The sequence below is a fragment of the Anolis sagrei genome, chromosome 1 (genome assembly GCF_037176765.1).
Source record: "Anolis sagrei isolate rAnoSag1 chromosome 1, rAnoSag1.mat, whole genome shotgun sequence".
In the NCBI taxonomy this organism is placed as follows: Eukaryota; Metazoa; Chordata; class Lepidosauria; order Squamata; family Dactyloidae; genus Anolis; species Anolis sagrei.
The window spans coordinates 106,155,129-106,174,904 of NC_090021.1; the positions used below are offsets into that span (position 1 = coordinate 106,155,129).

Here is a 19,776-nt window from a genome sequence, read left to right on the forward strand (position 1 = left end):
TTCCATATTTTTAACAGAACCCATCTATGTACACAACAAAGGCAGCAGCCTCTCTTTCAAACCACTTTCAGTTTTATACAGAAACTGTTCCTGTCATACTCGCAGAATGGTGATAGTGGGGGGACTCCAGATAACAGAAGGAACATAATCATACATTGAGTAGTGAGAGAAAATGATTTTAATTCCCCCCTGCACTACGTCTGGATGTTCACATCAAACAGACAGATCCTCAGAGAGTCTCCTTCGCACATGTTGTCCCTTGAGTCAGGTCTACAAAATCTGATTCTGAGAACGGGCATATTTTTCTGAATGGCAAGATAAAATCAGCTTGTCCTGGAGCAAGCTGGGGAAATGTGAGGTTGATATATTTCTGAAATGCTTCTCTTGTTTCCAGGATTTCGGCTTCCAGGCTATCTTTCCAAGATGTCATGTTTTCCAGTTGCTGATGAAGAGACATGATCTCACTGTCTTTTTTGTTGACCTCGTTGGTCACCTCTTCAACCTGAGCTTCACGAATACTTTCAGCCGTCTGGAGCAATCTCTCAGTTTCTTCCTTAAACTCTTTTTGGGAAATTGACAGTGCCATCTCCAGCTCATGTTTTTTCTCCAAGGCTAACTCTTTCAGATTCCTCTCATAAATTTCATGAGCAATCGCCCCAGCTTGTTCAAGTTGTTCCTGATACTTCCTAGAGGAGTGAAACGAACAAGAATACAATAGGTTTGACATAATTTTTATTAGCCGCAGTTTCAAAGTGAATCTTCTGCAAATTGTTTAGATGTTACAATTACAACCAAAATTAAATTATTCAGAACATATAGAGGAACTTTAAAAAGTGGAGTAATATGTTGCTGATTTTAGCTGACTTGAGTCCCTATATTTGGAGGAAGTTAGTATAAAAATACACATTAAAATTAAATAAAGTATCAAGAGAATTATCTTGAAAAAAGAAATCACAACCAGATTCTGCCCAAGAGCACTAGATTTCACATTGAGTCACACTTACCTGGAAGATAGCAATACCAAAAACAGTGGAACTTAATTCTAAGTAAATAAGCATCTCTACTTATTTTTGGCTTCAGATTTATACATATACACACAAGAAATATAATTACAGGCGTAAGACATGAGGGAATAATAAAAATATTAAAAATATAACATCTATTTATTTGGGCCAAATTATCTCTATATTTTAAAATACGGAGATTTGCTTTACATGGCATATTTTGGCTTGGTTTTTATTCCGCTGTTGTCTTTGCTCACCGCAGATTTCAAAAGTGTTCGAAATAATATATGCACACTTTACAAAACTTTCCATAGCAGCAATTTTCAAGATATTATCATGTTAACCTGCTTGAGAATGGAAGAAATTAAAGTGGGTGGATGGGTTTCTGATAAAGTAGACCCCCCCCCCCCCAATATTTTCTTTCTGTTATTTTCTCTCCCTGAATGATTTAATACCTTGGAGGTGTTTACGGACAATGCTGGCACTTCGGCTTAGAAATGGAGATGAGCACCAAACCCCAGAGTCAGACAAGACTGGATTTAATGTCAGGGGAAAACCTTTACCTTTAGCTAGAGACAGTGAGCTGGGTCCTGAGATGTCCCTTCCACAGAGTAAAGGACTCTTCTACTGGCAGAGAGGTCTCGTCCAACTTAGCCCAAGATATGATGAAAGAGAACAGGACCACTTGCATAAGGCTTTAAGCAACTGCTTGCAAAAAGTCTTATACAACATCTCAAGAAGAAATACATCAAAAGGTCTTCCACAGGACTGGGTAAGCTCTAGGGGTCCAGCATCTACCATGATCTGTGACACCCATGCAAAGAAAACTGGCAGTGACCAAAAGTCTACTTCCAGTTTCACAAAATCCTTTGTACACCTTATTTTGAAATGAGAGCTGCAGCTCCTGGAAGCTTCAAGGAATAGCAATTATCTCTCTTTTCTTTTAAACATTTTTCTTAGGCAGTGGTCGTCTGGGGATGAGACTCAAATAGCACATGATTCCCAATCCTGATGTTGTACAATCACTTGCACAAGAACTGTAGCACAAGGTATTATGCCCAGTGGTACATAATACCTCTGCTAGCTTTTTCACAATAGGTTACTGTCAAAATTACTTCTACTTGCACATTTCTCAATCAAACCCACAGGTCAGGTTCAGCTTGTTTCCAGCCTCTTAAAGGATACTATGAAATTGTTAAAATCTTTACTTTTTTTGTGCGGCAAGGATTCCAGCTATCTTCTGCCTCTCCTCCTGTCTTACTTCAGCTGTAGCGGCTGCCTTGTCCAGATTGAACTGCTTTATGAGCCGGTGAAGTTTGTGAGTCATCCGCTGCTCCGCGGCTTCCGATTCCCTCTTCAACTCCACTTCCAAGTGATGCAGCATTTCAATCTGTGTATTCTTCACAGCTTCCTTAAACAACATGAAATCATTTATTTAAAAAGCAGAACAAGATGTAGTTTCCCTTCTTCTCACCTGACTAAATAAAAGAAGGCTAGAAAGATGCTCAAATGGTGGCATCTGAAACAGGCACACAATTCATTACACATACACACTGTATCAGGGAGAAAAGTTTTAGTATAGCTTTTACCCTGATGTGCTAGTTTCCCATACATGGATTTTTGAGAATGCTCAAATGCAATTTTCTCAACTAAACATTCGGCAAAAACTATTCTGTATGTATAGGCTAGTTTCCTTCCCTTAATAGCATAGATGTATTTTCCATAGACGGAGCTTTTTCTGGCCCTCCCTTCCAGGTATGATCTGTTTATAATGGTTAGATGATCCTTGAGAATGGTGTGGGAATATATTTGGGGATAGGCTAGTGTAGATAAAGGGGCATTCTAGCAGCACTCCTAATTCAATGGTAATAGTTACTTAGGATGCAGAGACTCTCCCTTCTGAGTACCTTCGGGGAGAACAGAGTGGGTTATAAATATATTATTATTATTATTATTATTATTATTATTATTCACTAATCAAAATAGTTTATTACATACATGCCCAAGGCCATGACAAAAAACACCACATGTGCACAACAGTACCTTCGGAGCAACAGGCACGAACAATGCTGAACAGAAATCATGTATTACTTTACTCTGTTGTTGTTATTATTATTATTATTATTATTATTATTATTATTATTCTCAATTTGTTGTTATTATTATTATTACATTTATTATTTTACTATTTTATTATATTTATTATTTTACTCTATTTATTATTATTATTAGGTAAAGGTAAAGGTTTTCCCCTGACATTAGGTTCAGTAGTGTCTGACTCTGGGGGTTGGTGATCATCTCCATTTCTAAGCGGAAGAGCCGGCATTGTCAGTAGACACCTCCAAGGTCATGTGGCCGGCATAACTGCATGGAGGGCTGTTACCTTCCCGCCGGAGCGGTACCTATTGATCTACTTGCATTTGCATGCTTTTGAACTGCTAGGTTGGCAGAAGCTGGGGCTAACAGTGGGAGCTCATGCTGCTCCCCGGATTCGAACCTGCTACTTTTCGGTAAGCAAGTTCAGCATCTCAGTGGTTTAACTCATTGCACCACCAGGGGCTTCTTTTATTATTATTAATACATTTACATTATTTTACTCTATTATTTATTATTTCTCTTTTACAAATAAGTTAGGGATGAAAATAAAATTACTACTGACTTCCAATGCTTGTTCATCTTTGATTCTAAGATCTTCAAGGTCTTTCTTGTGCAGTGCATCAGCACGATTGAGAGCATCTTCCACTGCATCCTCTTTTTCTGTCTCAGCCTACAAAAGCAAACATGAACAGACCCAATTAGCCAATAAGTAAGCTATGCTTATGAAATTTTGTTCCACAGGTGTGGAAGAGAAGGGGAACTTTTTCAAATATGTCAATAACCAAATCTGCAAAAGTCAAGACTGCAAAAGTGGAGGGATGACTGTAGTTCTCACAAATCTCACATATATAAGATAGGCTTCCTCCTTCTCACCCCAAAATATTTAGTAATGCCATGCTTTTATAACAATTAATCAACTTGCATGTACCCAAGAAGTCTTGTGGTCAAGTTCTCTTTGCAAACCTAGCAATGGGATCTCTGCATGGCCTAAGGCTCCAGTTTTAAGCATTGATGAAAGTCTGGTTGATTTAAATAGTTGTCCAAGCAAAAATTTACAAAATTGCATCATAAGCATTTAACTACAAATTGTTTGTCATGGCATACATATGTATCTACAGGACCATTTCCTTTTCTAAATGGCTGATCACAGTAGTTTTCTCCAGGGATAACTAATGACTTTTTCATCCTTTTTTAAACTGCTGTATGTGCATTACATAAATAAACCACATATACTTATTTTTTTCCTTATAGAGAATGCTTACTTGCATTTTTTTAAAAAATTGAGGTTGCTGTTATGTTGGAGAATAAGAAAGATGGGCAAATTTCATTCTGAATATAGATGCACTGAATTGCAAGTAAATGCTTTTTTACATTAAATATTTGTGCCCCATCATTTAAGACATTCCTCACAAAGCAACTTTAAAAATAGACATTAAATCTATCAAAGCAAAATATACAATAACATGTATAGAAGAAATCCATGATACCCATAGTTACATAGAGATTGTATTCCCGTAAGACATTTAATTTCTTCTTTATAATGCACTAACACATATTCAAAGAAGGACCCACAAACTGATTAGTGTCATGACAGCATAGGGTTTTTACCTGAAGCAGGAGACGTTTTCGTACTTTTTCAATTCGTTTTTCAATTTCGATTTCTCTTCTTTCTGCTTCCTCTTGCTTAAGGTCAGCTCCAAGTTCTGTACAGGTCAAGAAACAATTGAAGAATACTATTCTACAAGAATATCCCATTGTAATATGGCATTTGTTATTTTGTTTTATTATCCCACAGGTTACAGATTTTTTTTCATGTCAGAAGCGACTTGAGAAACTGCAAGTTGCTTCTGGTGTGAGAGAATTGGCTGTCTGCAAGGACGTTGCCCAGGGGACACCCAGATGTTTTGATGTTTTAACATCCTTGAGGGAGGCTTTTGTCATGTCCCTGCATGGGGAGCTGGAGCTGACAGATTTTTTTTTTTGGTTGTGTCAGGAGCAACCGCTCCTGTTGTGAGAGAATTGGTCGTCTGCAAGGACGTTGCCCAGGGGACACCCGGATGTTCGGATGTTTTAACATCCTTGAGGGAGGCTTCTGTCATGTCCCTGCATGGGGAGCTGGAGCTGACAGATGGAGCTCATGCACACTCTCCCCGGATTCGAACCTCCAACCTGTCGGTCTTCAGTCCTGCTGGCACAAGTGTTTTGTTTTAACATTTAAGATGTTTCTCTAAAACAATTTAAAGCCATGCTTTTAAATGTAAATGTAAAAGTCCAACCCTCCTGCTTCTTGGCAGGGGGTTGGACTGGATGGCCCATGAGGTCTCTTCCAGCTCTTTGATTCTATGATTCTATGTAATGTAATGTAATGTAAACTTTAGGATTTGAATGCAAATGATGCACAATCATTTTAATGTCCATTTGTACACACACACACCTATATATGCTAATAGCTCTGTTAGCTATTGGACTACTTCAATTTTTGAAATTATAAATTCCCCAGATACCAGGTTAACACCAAAAAGAGATGAGATGCAAAGACCCACTTTAGTCTAAATTCAGCATTACAAGAGGAGATGTGCTCGTGCAACTTTTACTCTCATGACACAAAAATTTATTTGTTTTTAAAATGTTTATATTCATATTATTATATTATATTATATGTTTCCACTTTGTTTTTAAATCCTCGTCTGGTATCATTAATAGCCGCCTTAAATTCCTCTGGGGAGAAAAGTGGGATAAAAATAAAGTAAATAAGTAATAAGTGATGCAACAGGCATTTCCTTCCCTTCACTACAATCCCATATATCTGCTATGGATCAGTGGTGTCACTTGTGTGTGTGTGTACCACATGGAGGACACCATCAGAGAGGGTGATACCAAATCAACTGTCCATAACATTTCATGCAGTGCTTCAGCAGAAATTTACTTTTTTAAATAAAAAAATATCCTTGTAGTTTTGCAGTTTGTTAAATCCAAATTTTAAAAAAAACTCAAAAAGTTTTGTATAAGCCTAGATTACATGTACTGGATCAGTATACCTACAAGGCTAATTTACTTCCTGAAACTTCTAATGCGCAAGCACTGTGGTCAAACTGTATTATTTACTATCCAATTACAATGATACTTCGGATCATGTGGTTTCATTGGCACACACTGCATGTTGCTTCTAGTGTGAGAGAATTGGCCGTCTGCAGAGATGTTGCCCAGGAACGCCCAGACTTGTTAGCATCCAATGGGAGGCTTCTCTCATGTCCCCGCATGGGAAGCTGGAGTTGACAGACAGGAGCTCACCCTATCTCGTGGATTCCGACTGCAATTTCTCAAGTCGCATCTGACATGATAAAAAAAATCTGCACATGCTACCAGCATGATCTGTGATTTGCATTTTCTGCTGGATTTTTATATTGAGTTTGTCATTCAATGATAGATAGGAATTATGGTTTACAGCTAACTTTAGGAGGAATACATTACTCAAGATTCGGTATGATCTGATATGGGAATAGGTGCTTGGGAAGGATGACACCAACCCTAGTGTCACAGAGGTAACAAAGAATTGGGGAAGCTGGGAAGGGGCATGGAGAGCTATAGGGGCGGGGAGATAGAAGTTAAATTCACATTTGGAATCCATTTTACTGCTAGAAGGCTGCTATTAGATTCAGCTTCTTTTAGAACTGTTGGGGTTTACCCAAAAAACGCTGACATGGTTCTGTATATCCATACTGTACCCCAGGGATGAGGAACCTATAGTCCTTTAGATGTAGAACTTTCATTGGGCTAAATAAGACTGATGGGAGTTAAGAGTCTAATATCTGGAGGATGAGAGGTCCCCACTGTGTGTCCTACTCTGGTACCATCAATGTGATGTATTCTTACATGAAGGTGATTGAGAGCATTGTCAAACATAGCATTGTCTAAACAAAATTTACATAGTTGTTTTTGTTGCATGCCTTTGAGTCATTTCTGACCCATAGCAACCCTAATGAACCTATCACTGAGTTTTCTTGGTAATATTTGTTCAGAGGAAGGCTTGCCATTAACTTCCTCTGAGGATGAGTGTGACTAGCCCAGTCATGGGCAAACTTTGGCCCTCCAGGTGTTTTGGACTTCAACACCCATAATTCCTAACAGTCGGTAGGCTGTTAGGAATTGTGGGAGCTGAAGTCCAAAACACCCAGAGAGCCGAAGTTTGTCCATGCTTGGACTAGCCCAGAGGGTTTCATGGCCAAGTGGGGATGAGAACCATGCACTTCAGAGTTGCAGTCACTTAGTTCTTTACTTCCTATTCCTTGAAAGTAACTGAAGTGTTGAAGAATACTAACTGCAGGCCCATGGTTCAAAATACTCTCTCCTCCTGTTCCCTGCATTGATACCTCTACTCTCATCACACAATTTGAGGCAGAAGCAGACATCAACACATTAAGTGTGTAATACTCTTTCTCTCCCCTTTAGTGAAGCCACTTATTTCTGAAATTATGCCCCACGCTTATATCACAAAGGGAGCAGTTTCATGAATGAATAAATGAATATATATAGCATTGCAGCAATTAGTAAATGCATTGCAACAATTGAAGTTCTATTCATAATATGGTTACACCTTCCTAATTAGAATTAATATATAGCTTTTGCATTCCAGCAATTAGTAAATCATGGAAGGTATTTAAATGCTAGAGACATGTATGTTGCTGGTTGTGCAGGATAGCAGAGCAACTTACCCAGTATATCTTTGTGTGTATAATACCGAGTTTTGAAAGGTTTATATTCCCTAATCCGATCAAAGGCCTCTGGTGTAGGAGGTGGTGGGATTAGTTTGGAACAAACTGCGCAGCAAACAAAGGTGTCGAAATCTGGATTCCTGATCATGATAGTATTCAGTTGGTTTTCTGCTCCCCAGGTAATGAAACGTTAGCACGGTGGACTAATTTGAGAAGCGAAACCTTAGTTGTTGTAAGCAAAGCTGAGTTAAACTGGTCTTTTCTTATAATGTGTGCATCTCAGTGGAAACAAGGGGATTTCAGCATTGTTTGGTGAGATGGCATCTTCAAGGGGCTGCTTGCTTCTCCCACAGCTCTGGTGTTAAGGAGCTCAGCCTGTCACTTGGCCATCAGAAAAACAGAGGCTCCCACTAAGTAACTGTTGCTAGGCAAATTAAGCTTGAATCACAAAAGCATCTGCAACACTAGTCAGCATGAAGCAGAAGCTCAGGACAACTAAGTTGAAAACTTTTAAAAGACTTATCTGCATCTCCGAAGCCTTTTATATGGCTTACCTAGCTAAGTATCTCAAATGTATGAAATTTTCTTTAAATAAGGTGTGCCTTGGCTGATCACCTGACTTGATACACCGCTTAAGATGTACTTACTCTTTAAAAAACAGCTGTATGTTTGGACCTGCTGATATCGAACTGATGTATACGTCTTGGTGAGCTCCCGCGGTTAACCCTAGCTTTTGCTAACCTAGCAGTTAGAAAACATAAACTGTGAGAAGATCAATAGGTACCGCCTTGGCAGGAAGGTAAAAGGCACCCATGCAGCCATGCCGGCAAAACACAACCAAAGGGTGTCTACGGGCAACAGACTCCTCGGCATGGAAATGGAACAAGAGCACCTCCCCATGGCCAGAGTTGAGCACCGCCTCCAGATACCGGAGACGAAAAGGGAAAACTTTGCCTTTGTTTGTGCATTGTATGTCATTGTTGTTACTCTTTAAAAGGCATTGAATGCTTGCCTATATATGTGTAATCCACTCTGAGTCCCCTCGTAGAGATAGAGCGGAATAGAAATAACATGTATTATTATTATTAATTGAATGCTAACTGTTTACTTTGGGCTTTGTTCCTATGTTCTTTCCTTGTTCCCATAATTCAATCAACTTATCCCTAAAAGTTGAAATAAATAAATAAAAATAGATATATAACATTTTTTGCTTATATATGCTTCCATTGAGCAAAGCGCTAATAATTTATGACCAAAACAGTGTAATCAATTAAAGGGAGAAACTACAATGTTTCTTCAGTTGGTGAAAGGACACCAAAATTACTGGTCCAACATTTTTCATAGCAATGGTGCACTTTCATAACAGGATGGACATTATTACAGCCCTTAGTCAATAGTCCAGGCTTTTATTTCGAGTATATAAAAACAATAGTATTTCATGTTGTTGATTTAGTTGGATTACATTTTTATAAGAAACACCCATTATTGCACACAAAACTTATTGCACAGATTCTCCCACAGAGAATCCAAAGTCACACTTCAGAATATGTAGACATACTCCATTTTTTGCCTCCTTACATACTGATAAGTACAGACTACACATTGGTTCTCAGTTCATTCAATCCCATTTAGAAGTCTTCCGCTTCATTTGTCTGTTTCCCTCGCTGTCAATGGCTTCATAGAGATCCTTTTTATTCTCTTGCTGAGCATGCAGGTATCCAATATAGGCCACACAGAGAGTAAGAGTTACAAGCCCAAAGGCCATAACTGTTTTGTTCTGTGAAAACAAATGAACAAAAATACATGATGCATTTTTAAATAAAAAAATATTTCACTCAACTCATGTCATATACAGAACATTCCTACCTGTCAAATTATGTTAAATAAATAATTCCATATATCAAGTTTTTCTTTTATTTTCTTATTTGCCTTCATTTCAATGAGGAAAAAATGAATAATCAGAATCAGACTGAACTCTTAAAGAGATACATGCTTTCCAGAACCAGTGAATTCTGAGGGATTTATTTTTGAGCAGACAAATCTCAGATTCCATGGTAAATTGTGGAATCACTTTAAAATTAGCTGCTAACATCACTAGTACAAAAAAATTAATACAAAATTAATCAACTGCTTTGTGAGGTGTGGCCAGCAGTACATATATTCTGCATTTATGTCAATATGTATCCTATGGTTGAGAGACCAGTTTATGGACTGGATGGAAGATTTTTAAACTGTACTAAGCTGATTGACTATTTAAATACGTTTTCACATGGATGTGGCCTCTTTTATCCACTATATACCTTAATTAATTAATCAATTAATTACTGGTATATTGCTGAGCTCTTGGTAGCACATTAGATTGAACCACTGAGCTACTGAACTTGCCAACCGAAAGGTCAGTGGTTTGAATCCAGGGAGCTTGTTGAGCTCCAACTGTTAGCCCCAGCTTCTGCCAACCTAGTAGTTCGAAAATATGCAAATGTGAGTAGATGAAAAGGTACTGCTCCGTTGGGAAGGTAACAGCGCTACACGCAGTCATGCTGGCCACATGACCTAGAAGGTGTCTACGGACAGCACTGGCTGTTCGGCTTAGAAATGGAGGTGAGCACCAACCCCAGAGTCGGACACAACTGGACTTAACATCAAGGGGAAACCTTTATCTTTAAACTAATTGACTGTTTAAATACATTTTCACATTAATGTGGCCTCTTTTATCCACCATATACTTTAAGTAATTACTTAATCAATTAATTACAGATATGTCTCGGTTAATGAAGTAGGTGTGTCCTTGGCCATGAGTTCTTTAAAAGAAAATATGGTACCAAATGCAGAAATAAGGAAAGGCACATCTACGTGGCAGAATTAATGCAATTCAACACCACTTTAGCTGCCATGGCTCAGTGTTATATGATCCTAGGAGTTTGTAGTTTACTGAAGCGTCCTCACTCTTTAGTAGAAAAGACTGAAAACCTTGTAAAACTACAGCTCCCAGGAATCCTTAGCATTGAACCATGGTGGGTAAAGTGATGTGAAACTGTATTCATTCTACAGTGTAGCTGCACCTGTAGTCCAATGCACAAAACCACGCTAGCCCTCTAAAATATCTGTATATTTTACAAAATTGCATTATTTTTTCTCCTTCACAAAATATGTGTAACTTGTAAATAGGATAATCCAAAAAGCAAAAACAAGCAACAGTGAAAGGCAATAGACAATATAAATGATATATTCTGGCACACAGAAACTATTGCTATTTCTTTATAGGCTTCTTACAGGTTTAATGAAAAGCTCTGGGTTCACCGCTCTGAACAGCGTAGTAGTTCGGGCCCCTCGGAGGCCAGGAGTTCGGAAATCTTTCTCTTTGGGCGCTTCCTGTTGTAAATCTGGACTCTGGCGAGCTGGAGGCATCTCGCTGGAGCTTAAAATATTTGGATAAACAAACACAAAGTTAAAACTTTCCACTGGACAGGATGTTTGTGCACATATGCAAAATGTATACGCATTCAGACCAGCCCCAAGGCAAATTCTCCTGGTCGCTAGAGTTCAGCAACCCAAAGTTGCTGAAATTGCCTTTTCCAATGGCAGGTCCATCTTGCTCAGCTTCCTATGAGAGATACTCAACCTGTAATTTTGTCTTTCGTCTTCTAGAAGTGCATCTACGCTGTAAAATTAATGCAGTTGAACTCTCATGGCTCAATATTATGCAGTTTCGGGATGGGTAGTTTGGTGAGGCTCCAGCACTCAGCAAAGAAGGCGAAAGACCTTGTCAAACTACAAATCCCATGATTCCATAGCATGGAGCCAGGGGCGGTTAAAAGTGGTGCCAAACTGCATTAACTCTACAGTGTAGATGCACCCTACGTTTGGGGACTTCCAACTCTAAACTTAGGTGCCAGATAAATAACATCAATGGAGCAGACAACAGCTATCGATCCATGGCATAGTTATATGTCGACCTAAGTTTGGGGACTTCAATTCCCATCGAGGTACACCAGAGAAATGTTGGAGTCCCCCCCCCCTCTTTCTTATTTATTTTTCCTTTTTGCTTAAGGCTATTTACACTTTGCACGCGCTCACTGTACCTGGAGGCAGGGCTACACCATCTGTTGTCAAGAGAAGGGGGTGCTGGGGAGTGGGTCATGCGCACAACATGCTGCTCGAAGCACCCCTACAGCCCCAAATGGACCATTCCGAAGGCTCCCCCTCCTGGATCCCAGCAGCAGAAGGTAGCGTCCTCTTAGGAGCTTCTCCTAGAGCGCATGCGCCCTACGTCTCGCTCGCCTCCTAGCATTCGGAAGACTTTGAATAGCTCTTCGCCTATTCTAGGAGGCGGTGCCCGGGGCGCTCCTAACCAATGGGAGGGCGTCCTGTCCGTTGAGTGACATGGGGAGGAAATTAAATGTTTGCAGGCTCCCTTCTCAGACATGCTTGGGACTAGGACTTTCTTGGGTGTCTCTTTTTATCCTCCCTGGATTTGGGAATTTTAGTTCAAGCCTTTTGTGCACCTAAAATATACACAATATTTTAAAATCCCAAGTCAGAAAAGTAAAGGTGCAACTATTCTCAGCATTTTGGTTTTCTGAAGAAGGGATACTCAAAACTATTTTAAAAGCTGCTGGTGTATTTTTGCACCTTCATACCTTTAAAGGGCTCTGCTTGACAGCCCTTACTCATAACATTGGGCTGTTCTCTCCTAAGGTGTGTCTACACTGTAGAATCAATGCACTTTAGCACCACTTTAACTCATGGCCCAGTATTATGGAATCCCTTCTGGGCAGAGAAGGCTGAAAACCTTATAAAACAACAACCTCTGAGGATGCCTGACATAGATGCAGGTGAAATGTCAGGAGAGAATGCTTCTGGAACATGGCCATACAGCCCGAAAAACTTACAGCAACCCAAAACTTATAGTTGCTATGAGTTTTCCGGGCTGTATGGCTATGTTCCAGAAGCATTCTCTCCTGGCGTTGACACAAATATACACATCTCATTTGCCTAGTTTCCAACAGACCCCTCAACCTTTGAGGATGCCTGCCATAGATGTGGGTGAAACATCAGGAGAGAATGCTTCTGGAACATGGCCATACAGCCCGGAAAACTCACAGCAACCCAGTAATTCTAGCCACGAAAGCCTTCAACAACACAACAACTAGATAACAAATTGACTCCCCCTTCCTTCCCTCCAGCATACAAATGGAAGACAATTTGTCATTTACTGTGAATGCAATTTGCATGCATTAGAGTTTCCAAATATCAGAGACTGGAAAATACCAAGGTAATCAAGGATTCAATGAGCCATCTGTGTTATGTATCAATATTTAACTCACTTGGCTGCAGGCACAGCTATTGTTGTGGCAACACTTTCTATAATGAATGTACACAGAGAAGAAGACCAAGAAATGGACTGAACTGGATCCCAGTATTTGTCACTAGGAAAGCCAGCTGAAAATATAACAGTGTTGATATTATTATTCAGTACCTTATTATTATTATTATTATTATTATTATTATTATTATTATGGGACGTAGAGGGGTGATATTTATATATGTGCATTGTGGGTGGCATATATAAGTCTCCTCTGTGGAGAGAAAAAGGGTATAAATAAACACAATAATAATTAATAGTAGTAGTTGTATCTCAGGTTTTTGCTGCAGGAGAGGATCTAGTGTCCATATCCACAACAGTCTCACAGCTGTTTTTTTCAGTTTGCCATATTCACGAGCAATGTAGTACTGGAAGAGGACAACGAAGAAATAGTCATTACACTCTGCAGGCTCATCTCTGTACAATGCATCCTTTCTTCAAGTCTTCCGTCTTCAGGTGATGTCATGCTGGGAGTTACAACAACCAGTTTCTTTCTGTTAGGTTGTATTTTTAAGTGAATAAGAAAACAAAGGCCCCTTCTACACTGCTTTATACAATCCAGATTTTCTTTTTTGCAAATCCAGTTCAAAGCAGATTATCTGGGATCAGATCCTGGGATACAGGGCAGTGTAGATCCAGCCTCAGGGAAATCAGAGGGACTTGAATGAGGTTGGATCTATACTGCTCTATATCCCAGGATCTGATCTCAGATTATCTGTTTTGAACTGGATTATATGAGTCAACACTGCCAGACAATCTTTTGGAAAATAGAAATCTCCATAACTTTTTGGAGATTGTGTGATCTTTGGAAAGGCATGACCTTGTTGGAAGTCATAACCTTTTGAAAAATGATGCCATAACCTCTTGGTAAAAAGCATCACCTGTTAGAGTCATAACCTTTTGGGAAAATTGTATTCATGCAAGGCATCACCTGTTAGAGTCATAACCTTTTGGGAAAATTGTATTCATGCAAGGCAAGGATCTCAGTTTCTCAGCTGCTAAACTGATGTTCCGTAGATATGTCTTTGAACTGTTACGGACAAAGATATGCCAATGCACAAAACACACACACACATATATACACACATACAGCAGAGTTTCAGAAGTGTTCTTTTTAGTTGCCCAAAAACATCTACTCTCCCTTAAAATATATTTGCCTTTAAATCATGCTCTCAAGAGACAAAAATAAGTAGACTTCTTGAAAAGTAACATAGTTGCTTTACTCACAAACTTCTTGTATTCAGCATATAGGTGCTTTGCTTATCTGTCTAAATGTGTCAAAACTGGATCCTGTGCCAAGACATTAAACTCTAGGAGTAGTTTCATTCTGGTTGAAGAGAACAATACAGGCTGAGCATCCCTTCTCCAGAAATCTGAAATATTCCAGAATCTGAAATTGTCCACTTGGGTGGCTGAGATAGTGATAACTTTGCTTTCAATGTACACACATTTTGTTTCATGTACAAAATTAATTAAAATATTGTACAAAATTGCTTTCAGGCAATGTACATAAATGAATTTCATGTTTATACTGGTGTTCCATCTCCAATATATTTTATTATGTATATAAATGCAAATACAAGTATTTCAAAATCACAAACACACACACACACACACACACAACGGAGGCCCCTTCTACACTTCCATATAATCCAGATTATCAAAGCCGCTATCCACATTACTGGATTATATGAGTCTACACTATAATATAATCCAGTACAAAGCTGGATTGTTACATGGCAGTGACATTCAAAAGACTTCCAGTCTGAAGTATTTTGGATAAAGGATACTCAACCTGTACAAAGAAAAATGATTCATGTACATATATGCTCTTTCAATATTTCCAGGTGAACAATTACCTTGATCTTTGTTTGCAAAGGCAAGGACAAGCAATTCAATCCATGTGTTTTTAATAACCAGTGATAAAATGGAAACAGCCAGTGTTTGTTTCTGATAAGATCTTTAATTACAATATAAGCATTCATTATAATTGTTTTTTTACACCACCAACTTGCATATGTAAAGTTTATATATCAAAAGTCTCGATAACGTAGGCACAACAGGAAAATAGTCAATTCTTTTTTGATGGACCAGATACATACAATCAATTGGTCCTATTGAACTGACAACAGCTATCTATCTATGGTATAGTTATAACCGGAAACCCTTTGTTTCCCTTTTACATTCATAGGTTGTCACTATTTTTTAAACTAAACATGCTATTATCCTGAGCCCACTTATTTAGGATTGAGTTTGAATATATTCAGCAGGACTTGGGTAGACCTGTATGTGGTATAAGGTTACCAGATTTGTCTGACAGCAATATGGCAACACTTTCTGTTACCCATCCAAATCAAGAATGGCCAGTATATAAGAGACAGGCCCATATAAAGCCACCGTAAGAGGAGAATATGAGTTGAGTCTTGATGTAAGACTTACTCATATGCTACTCAATCTTTCGTAAAGTTGAGAGCTGGAAGAATAGGTGCTAACTGGAATCACAACAGATCAACACCTTTCTGAGAACATTTTGCTGAGTATTAAGTCTGTTGTGAGCATGGCAAATGCCAGCTGTGCTAACACCAGACCTAGAGTGCATTTACAGCATATAATTAATGCAGTTTGAATACTATTTGAACTGCCACGGCTCACTGCCATGGAATCATTGATGGGGAGATATTGGAAAAATAGATATTTATTTATGTATAAATTGTATGTACTTTACAAGCATTGAAATGTATAGAAAAATCAGGTTCTCTCTGTGGAAGAAAGCCAGCAAAACAGAGAAGGAATGTTGAAAGGGGGAGAAGAGAGCGACATGTTATCTATACATTCCAGATACAGAGACTGGTACCGAGCCCAGGCTATAGCTATGTAAGGACCCTCCTGACAAGTCAAAGTAGGTCCCTTGATTGATGGATGTAAGCTGTAAGCTGCTCTTTAGAAAGAAATACAGAGACATGCCTTTTGTATGTTGGAAGATGGAATTTGATATTTCTGTGATGCTAAAGTGACGCAGAGAATGATGTCAATGTATGTAGAAGCATGTTTCTTTGTTTGCCTGCAGATGAAGTGTATAAAAGGCAGTCAACACCTTTATCAGGCACTCTGGTTGCTTTTGGACACAGCTCCACTCCAGGGTCCCAGCTGGAAATAAAACCGTGCTTTTTCAGACCTCATGAACTCTCTTTGTCTCTTTTCCTCAAACCTTCTCCTTGCCACTTCATCATGAGAGTTGTCGTTTTACACAGGCCTCCACAGTAAGATATGGTCACAGTTATTTCCTCCCTGGTGAATCTGACGGTGTTTGTTCTTATTGTGTGTCTAACTTATCACTCTCACATTCATACATTGAAACATTAATGCTTTGCTCTGCATCAAAAGATCTCTTATGTATCAACATGGTACTGATATGAGACCATAGAATCATAGAGTTGGAAGAGACACACATGGGCCATCTAGTCCAACCCCCTTTCATGCAGGAAAAGCACAATCAAAATATCCATGACAGATGGCCATACAGCCTCTATTTAAAAGTCTCCAAAGAAAGAGCTCAGAGGAAAAGAGTTCCACTGCTCAACAGCTCTTACAGTCAGGAAGTTCTTCCTAATGTTCAGGTAGAATCTCCTTTCCTGTAATTAGAACCCCTGTAATTAGTCCTAGTTTCCAGAGCAGCAGAAAATGAGCCTGCTCCCTCTTCTTTATGGCACCCTTTCACATATTTATACAAGACTATCATGTCTCCTCTCATCCTTCTCTTCTGCAGGCTAAACATACCCAGCTCTTTAAGATGCTCCTCATAGGGCCTGGCCCCCAGACCTTTTATCATTTTAGTTGCACTCTTCTGGACACCTTCCAGCTTGTCAATATCTCCTTTGAACTATGGTGCACAAAATTGGACAAAGTATTCCAGGTGAGGTCTGACCAAAACAGAATAGGGAGGCACCATGACTTCCCTTGATCTAGACACTATACTCCGACTGCAGCCCCAAATCCCATTGGTTTCTTAGCTGCCGCATACATTGTTGGCTCATGCTCAACTTGTTGTCCACAAGGACTCCAAGATCTTTTTCACATGGACTGTTGTCGAGCCAGGCATCCCCCATTCTGTATCTTTGCATTTAATTTTTTCAGCCTAAGTGTAGTATCTTACATTTGTCCTTGTTGAAATTATTTGGTTAGTTTTGGCCCAACTCTCTAATCTGTTAAGGTCATTTTGAATTCGGATCCTGTACTCTGGAGTATTAGCTATCTCTCCTAATTTGGTGTCATCTGCAGACTTAAGAAGCATGCCCTCTAAACCTTCAACCAAGTCATGAATAAAGACATTGAACAGTACTGGGCCCAGGACTGAACCTTGTGGCGCTCTACTTGTCCCTTCTTTCCAGGATGAAGAGGAACCATTAGCTCAGTTAAAAATTCCTTGGACATCCATTCTTGTTGTTTTACACTTCTCCTATTTTTTCTCCTGGCTGGCACAGTTTGCAATTGTGCCTTCAGTATCTCACTTTTAGGAAACTCCCATCTATCATTAACTTCCTTTTCTTTTAGTATTCCTGCCCATGGAATCACACCCAGTATTTCCTTAAATTTCCTGAAGTCAGCTCTCCTAAAGTCTAGAATGCAAGTCTGACTTCTCTTAGTTTCACCTTTTTTTGTATCACAAACTCCGGAAGGACACGGTCATTCCCACCTAAGGATCCCACCACTTCCACTCCATTGACCGGGTCCTCAGTGTTGGTTAGGATCAGATCCAGAATACCTGATCCCCTTGTTGCCTTTTCTACCTTCTAGACAATAAAATTGTCTGCAAGGCAAGTGAGAAATTTGTTAGACTTTGCAATCTTGGCAAAGATTGTTTTCCAACAAATATTAGAGTAGTTGTAATCCTCCATTACTACTATATCTCTTATTTCTTGCATGTTTGATCATGATCATTTGGTCAAGACTTCATCTTCCAAATATCCATAATTGCAAAATACTCTAAAATTGTCTACATGGTTGATTGAGATAGCAACACCTTTGCTTTACAAACTGTGTCATGCACAAACTTATTTCAACATATTATGTATAAAATGACCTTCAGACTAAGGTGTACATGAAGCATACCTGAATTTTATTTTAGATTTGTACATATGTGGAAATACAAGTATTCCAAACTCCAAAGAAAAAATCTCAAACACTTCTGGTGCCCAGCATTTCAGATAAAGAATACTCAGTTGACAGTGTTGGATTAATGTGGGATTCTACAGACCTTACTCAGCAACAGCTGGCAGCTGAAAACATACACACAATCAAGCATAAATATGAATGAATGGGTAAATGTGCCAAAATTTTCATACATTCATTCACTTGTAAAAGAAATAGCTAGAGCATGTGTGGGATGATGGAAGTATGTGTATGCCCCCAAAGAGGATGTTCCTGCTGATCACAATTACAAGTACTTTTACTAATTCTATGTTATGTGGCTTTGAATTCTGCTTTTCCTTACCAACATTGGTGTCTAATCATTTAATCCAATTTGAACACGTGCATGGCTTTAACTACTTTGAATATTTAGTCTAAGAAGTTTTGAATCATAAATTATCTTTAATTGGTTTAATATTTTTCTTAAACACATATTTTTATGTTTACCTCTCTGAGATCTTTGCCTGGGAAATGAATCTATAATCAATAATTTTATTAATTATGTTAATAGATTATCACTGGACAGAAGAAAGGAAAAACACAGATCCGTGAACAGAAGATTAGTTCATTTGGTCCTCCGGCAAATGTTCACGAATGAGTCAGTTTGATTACACAGTAAATATCTTGTCCAGAAGCAGCCTTCAATAGGAAGCTGCTTTGCAAGACAAACAGGGAATAAGCAAAGCAGTACAGTCCAATGATTTAATCTGTCTAGTTCAGTATTGTTGAGAATGATTAACAGTCATTTCGTCAACTAGAGTTTCGATTCTTTCCTCATCCTACATGAAGAGCCCAACAATTGAAAATGGAAAAGACCCCAACAATTGAATCAGATTTAGGTGATATACCACGGTGCTGCACCTCCTTTTGTAGGCACAATTGCGCACTCAAAGTAAATAATACGCCAGCTGAGAGGATTGTTTACACAGTTGTGGTTCTTTGCATGTACTCCCTCTTTATGAATTCTCATATTTCTCTCCTTGGTACATCATGAAAAGATACACACACCAAAAGCAGCACCGGGAAGACTATGAAAAGCAGTAGAGAAATATTTTAATCACTCGTAGAAATAAATTAGAAGTAGGCTCTGAGATTGATTCTTTTTATTATTGGCCCTGTACATTTGTAACATGTGCATTCATATTTATTTATTGGTTTAGGGACCAATTCTTTTTAATGGAGGATTTTGTTCTCTGACACTTACCTGTAAGACACAGGAAGAGATGAGTCTAGGCACCAAACAAGGGATGGAGAAGGGCCGCAGAACCGATTATGCTCTGATATACAGAGCAGTATTTGTTGTTGTTCATTCGTTCAGTCGTTTCCGACTCTTCGTGACTTAGAATCATAGAATCATAGAATCAAAGAGTTGGAAGAGACCTCATGGGCCATCTAGTCCAACCCCCTGCCA

General features: G+C 38.9%; 2 protein-coding genes across 2 annotated transcripts; both read right to left on the reverse strand.

Moving 5' to 3' along the window:
* Positions 1–229: 229 nt before the first annotated feature.
* On the reverse strand, positions 230–8,150 carry C1H6orf163 (chromosome 1 C6orf163 homolog). The gene is made up of 5 exons (XM_060755051.2): positions 7,814–8,150; positions 4,710–4,804; positions 3,664–3,771; positions 2,213–2,415; positions 230–686 (listed from the first exon to the last, which is right to left on the reverse strand). Exons 1-5 carry the CDS (start codon positions 7,959–7,961, stop codon positions 230–232), a joined length of 1,011 nt encoding a protein of 336 aa, XP_060611034.2. The 5' UTR covers positions 7,962–8,150.
* A 1,049-nt stretch (positions 8,151–9,199) lies between these two features.
* Positions 9,200–12,084, reverse strand: SMIM8 (small integral membrane protein 8). Its single transcript, XM_060755049.2, has 3 exons — positions 11,896–12,084; positions 11,087–11,231; positions 9,200–9,590 (listed from the first exon to the last, which is right to left on the reverse strand). Exons 1-3 carry the CDS (start codon positions 11,952–11,954, stop codon positions 9,432–9,434), a joined length of 363 nt encoding a protein of 120 aa, XP_060611032.2. The 5' UTR covers positions 11,955–12,084; the 3' UTR covers positions 9,200–9,431.
* Between the last annotated feature and the right edge of the window lie 7,692 nt (positions 12,085–19,776).

Excerpts from the sequence above, each read along its gene's own strand:
- C1H6orf163 (XM_060755051.2), bottom strand. The coding sequence starts at position 7,961 with ATGATCAGGAATCCAGATTTCGACACCTTTGTTTGCTGCGCAGTTTGT. Across the intron at positions 2,416-3,663 it reads AAGATGAACAAGCATTGGAA|GAAGCTGTGAAGAATACACA; the intron begins GTCAGTAGTAAT and ends ATGTTGTTTAAG. Across the intron at positions 687-2,212 it reads ATCCTTGCCGCACAAAAAAA|GAAGTATCAGGAACAACTTG; the intron begins GTAAAGATTTTA and ends TCACTCCTCTAG.
- SMIM8 (XM_060755049.2), bottom strand. The coding sequence starts at position 11,954 with ATGACCCACTCCCCAGCACCCCCTTCTCTTGACAACAGATGGTGTAGC. Across the intron at positions 11,232-11,895 it reads TGGTGTAGCCCTGCCTCCAG|CTCCAGCGAGATGCCTCCAG; the intron begins GTACAGTGAGCG and ends AAATATTTTAAG. Across the intron at positions 9,591-11,086 it reads CAGAGCTTTTCATTAAACCT|AACAAAACAGTTATGGCCTT; the intron begins GTAAGAAGCCTA and ends TTGTTTTCACAG.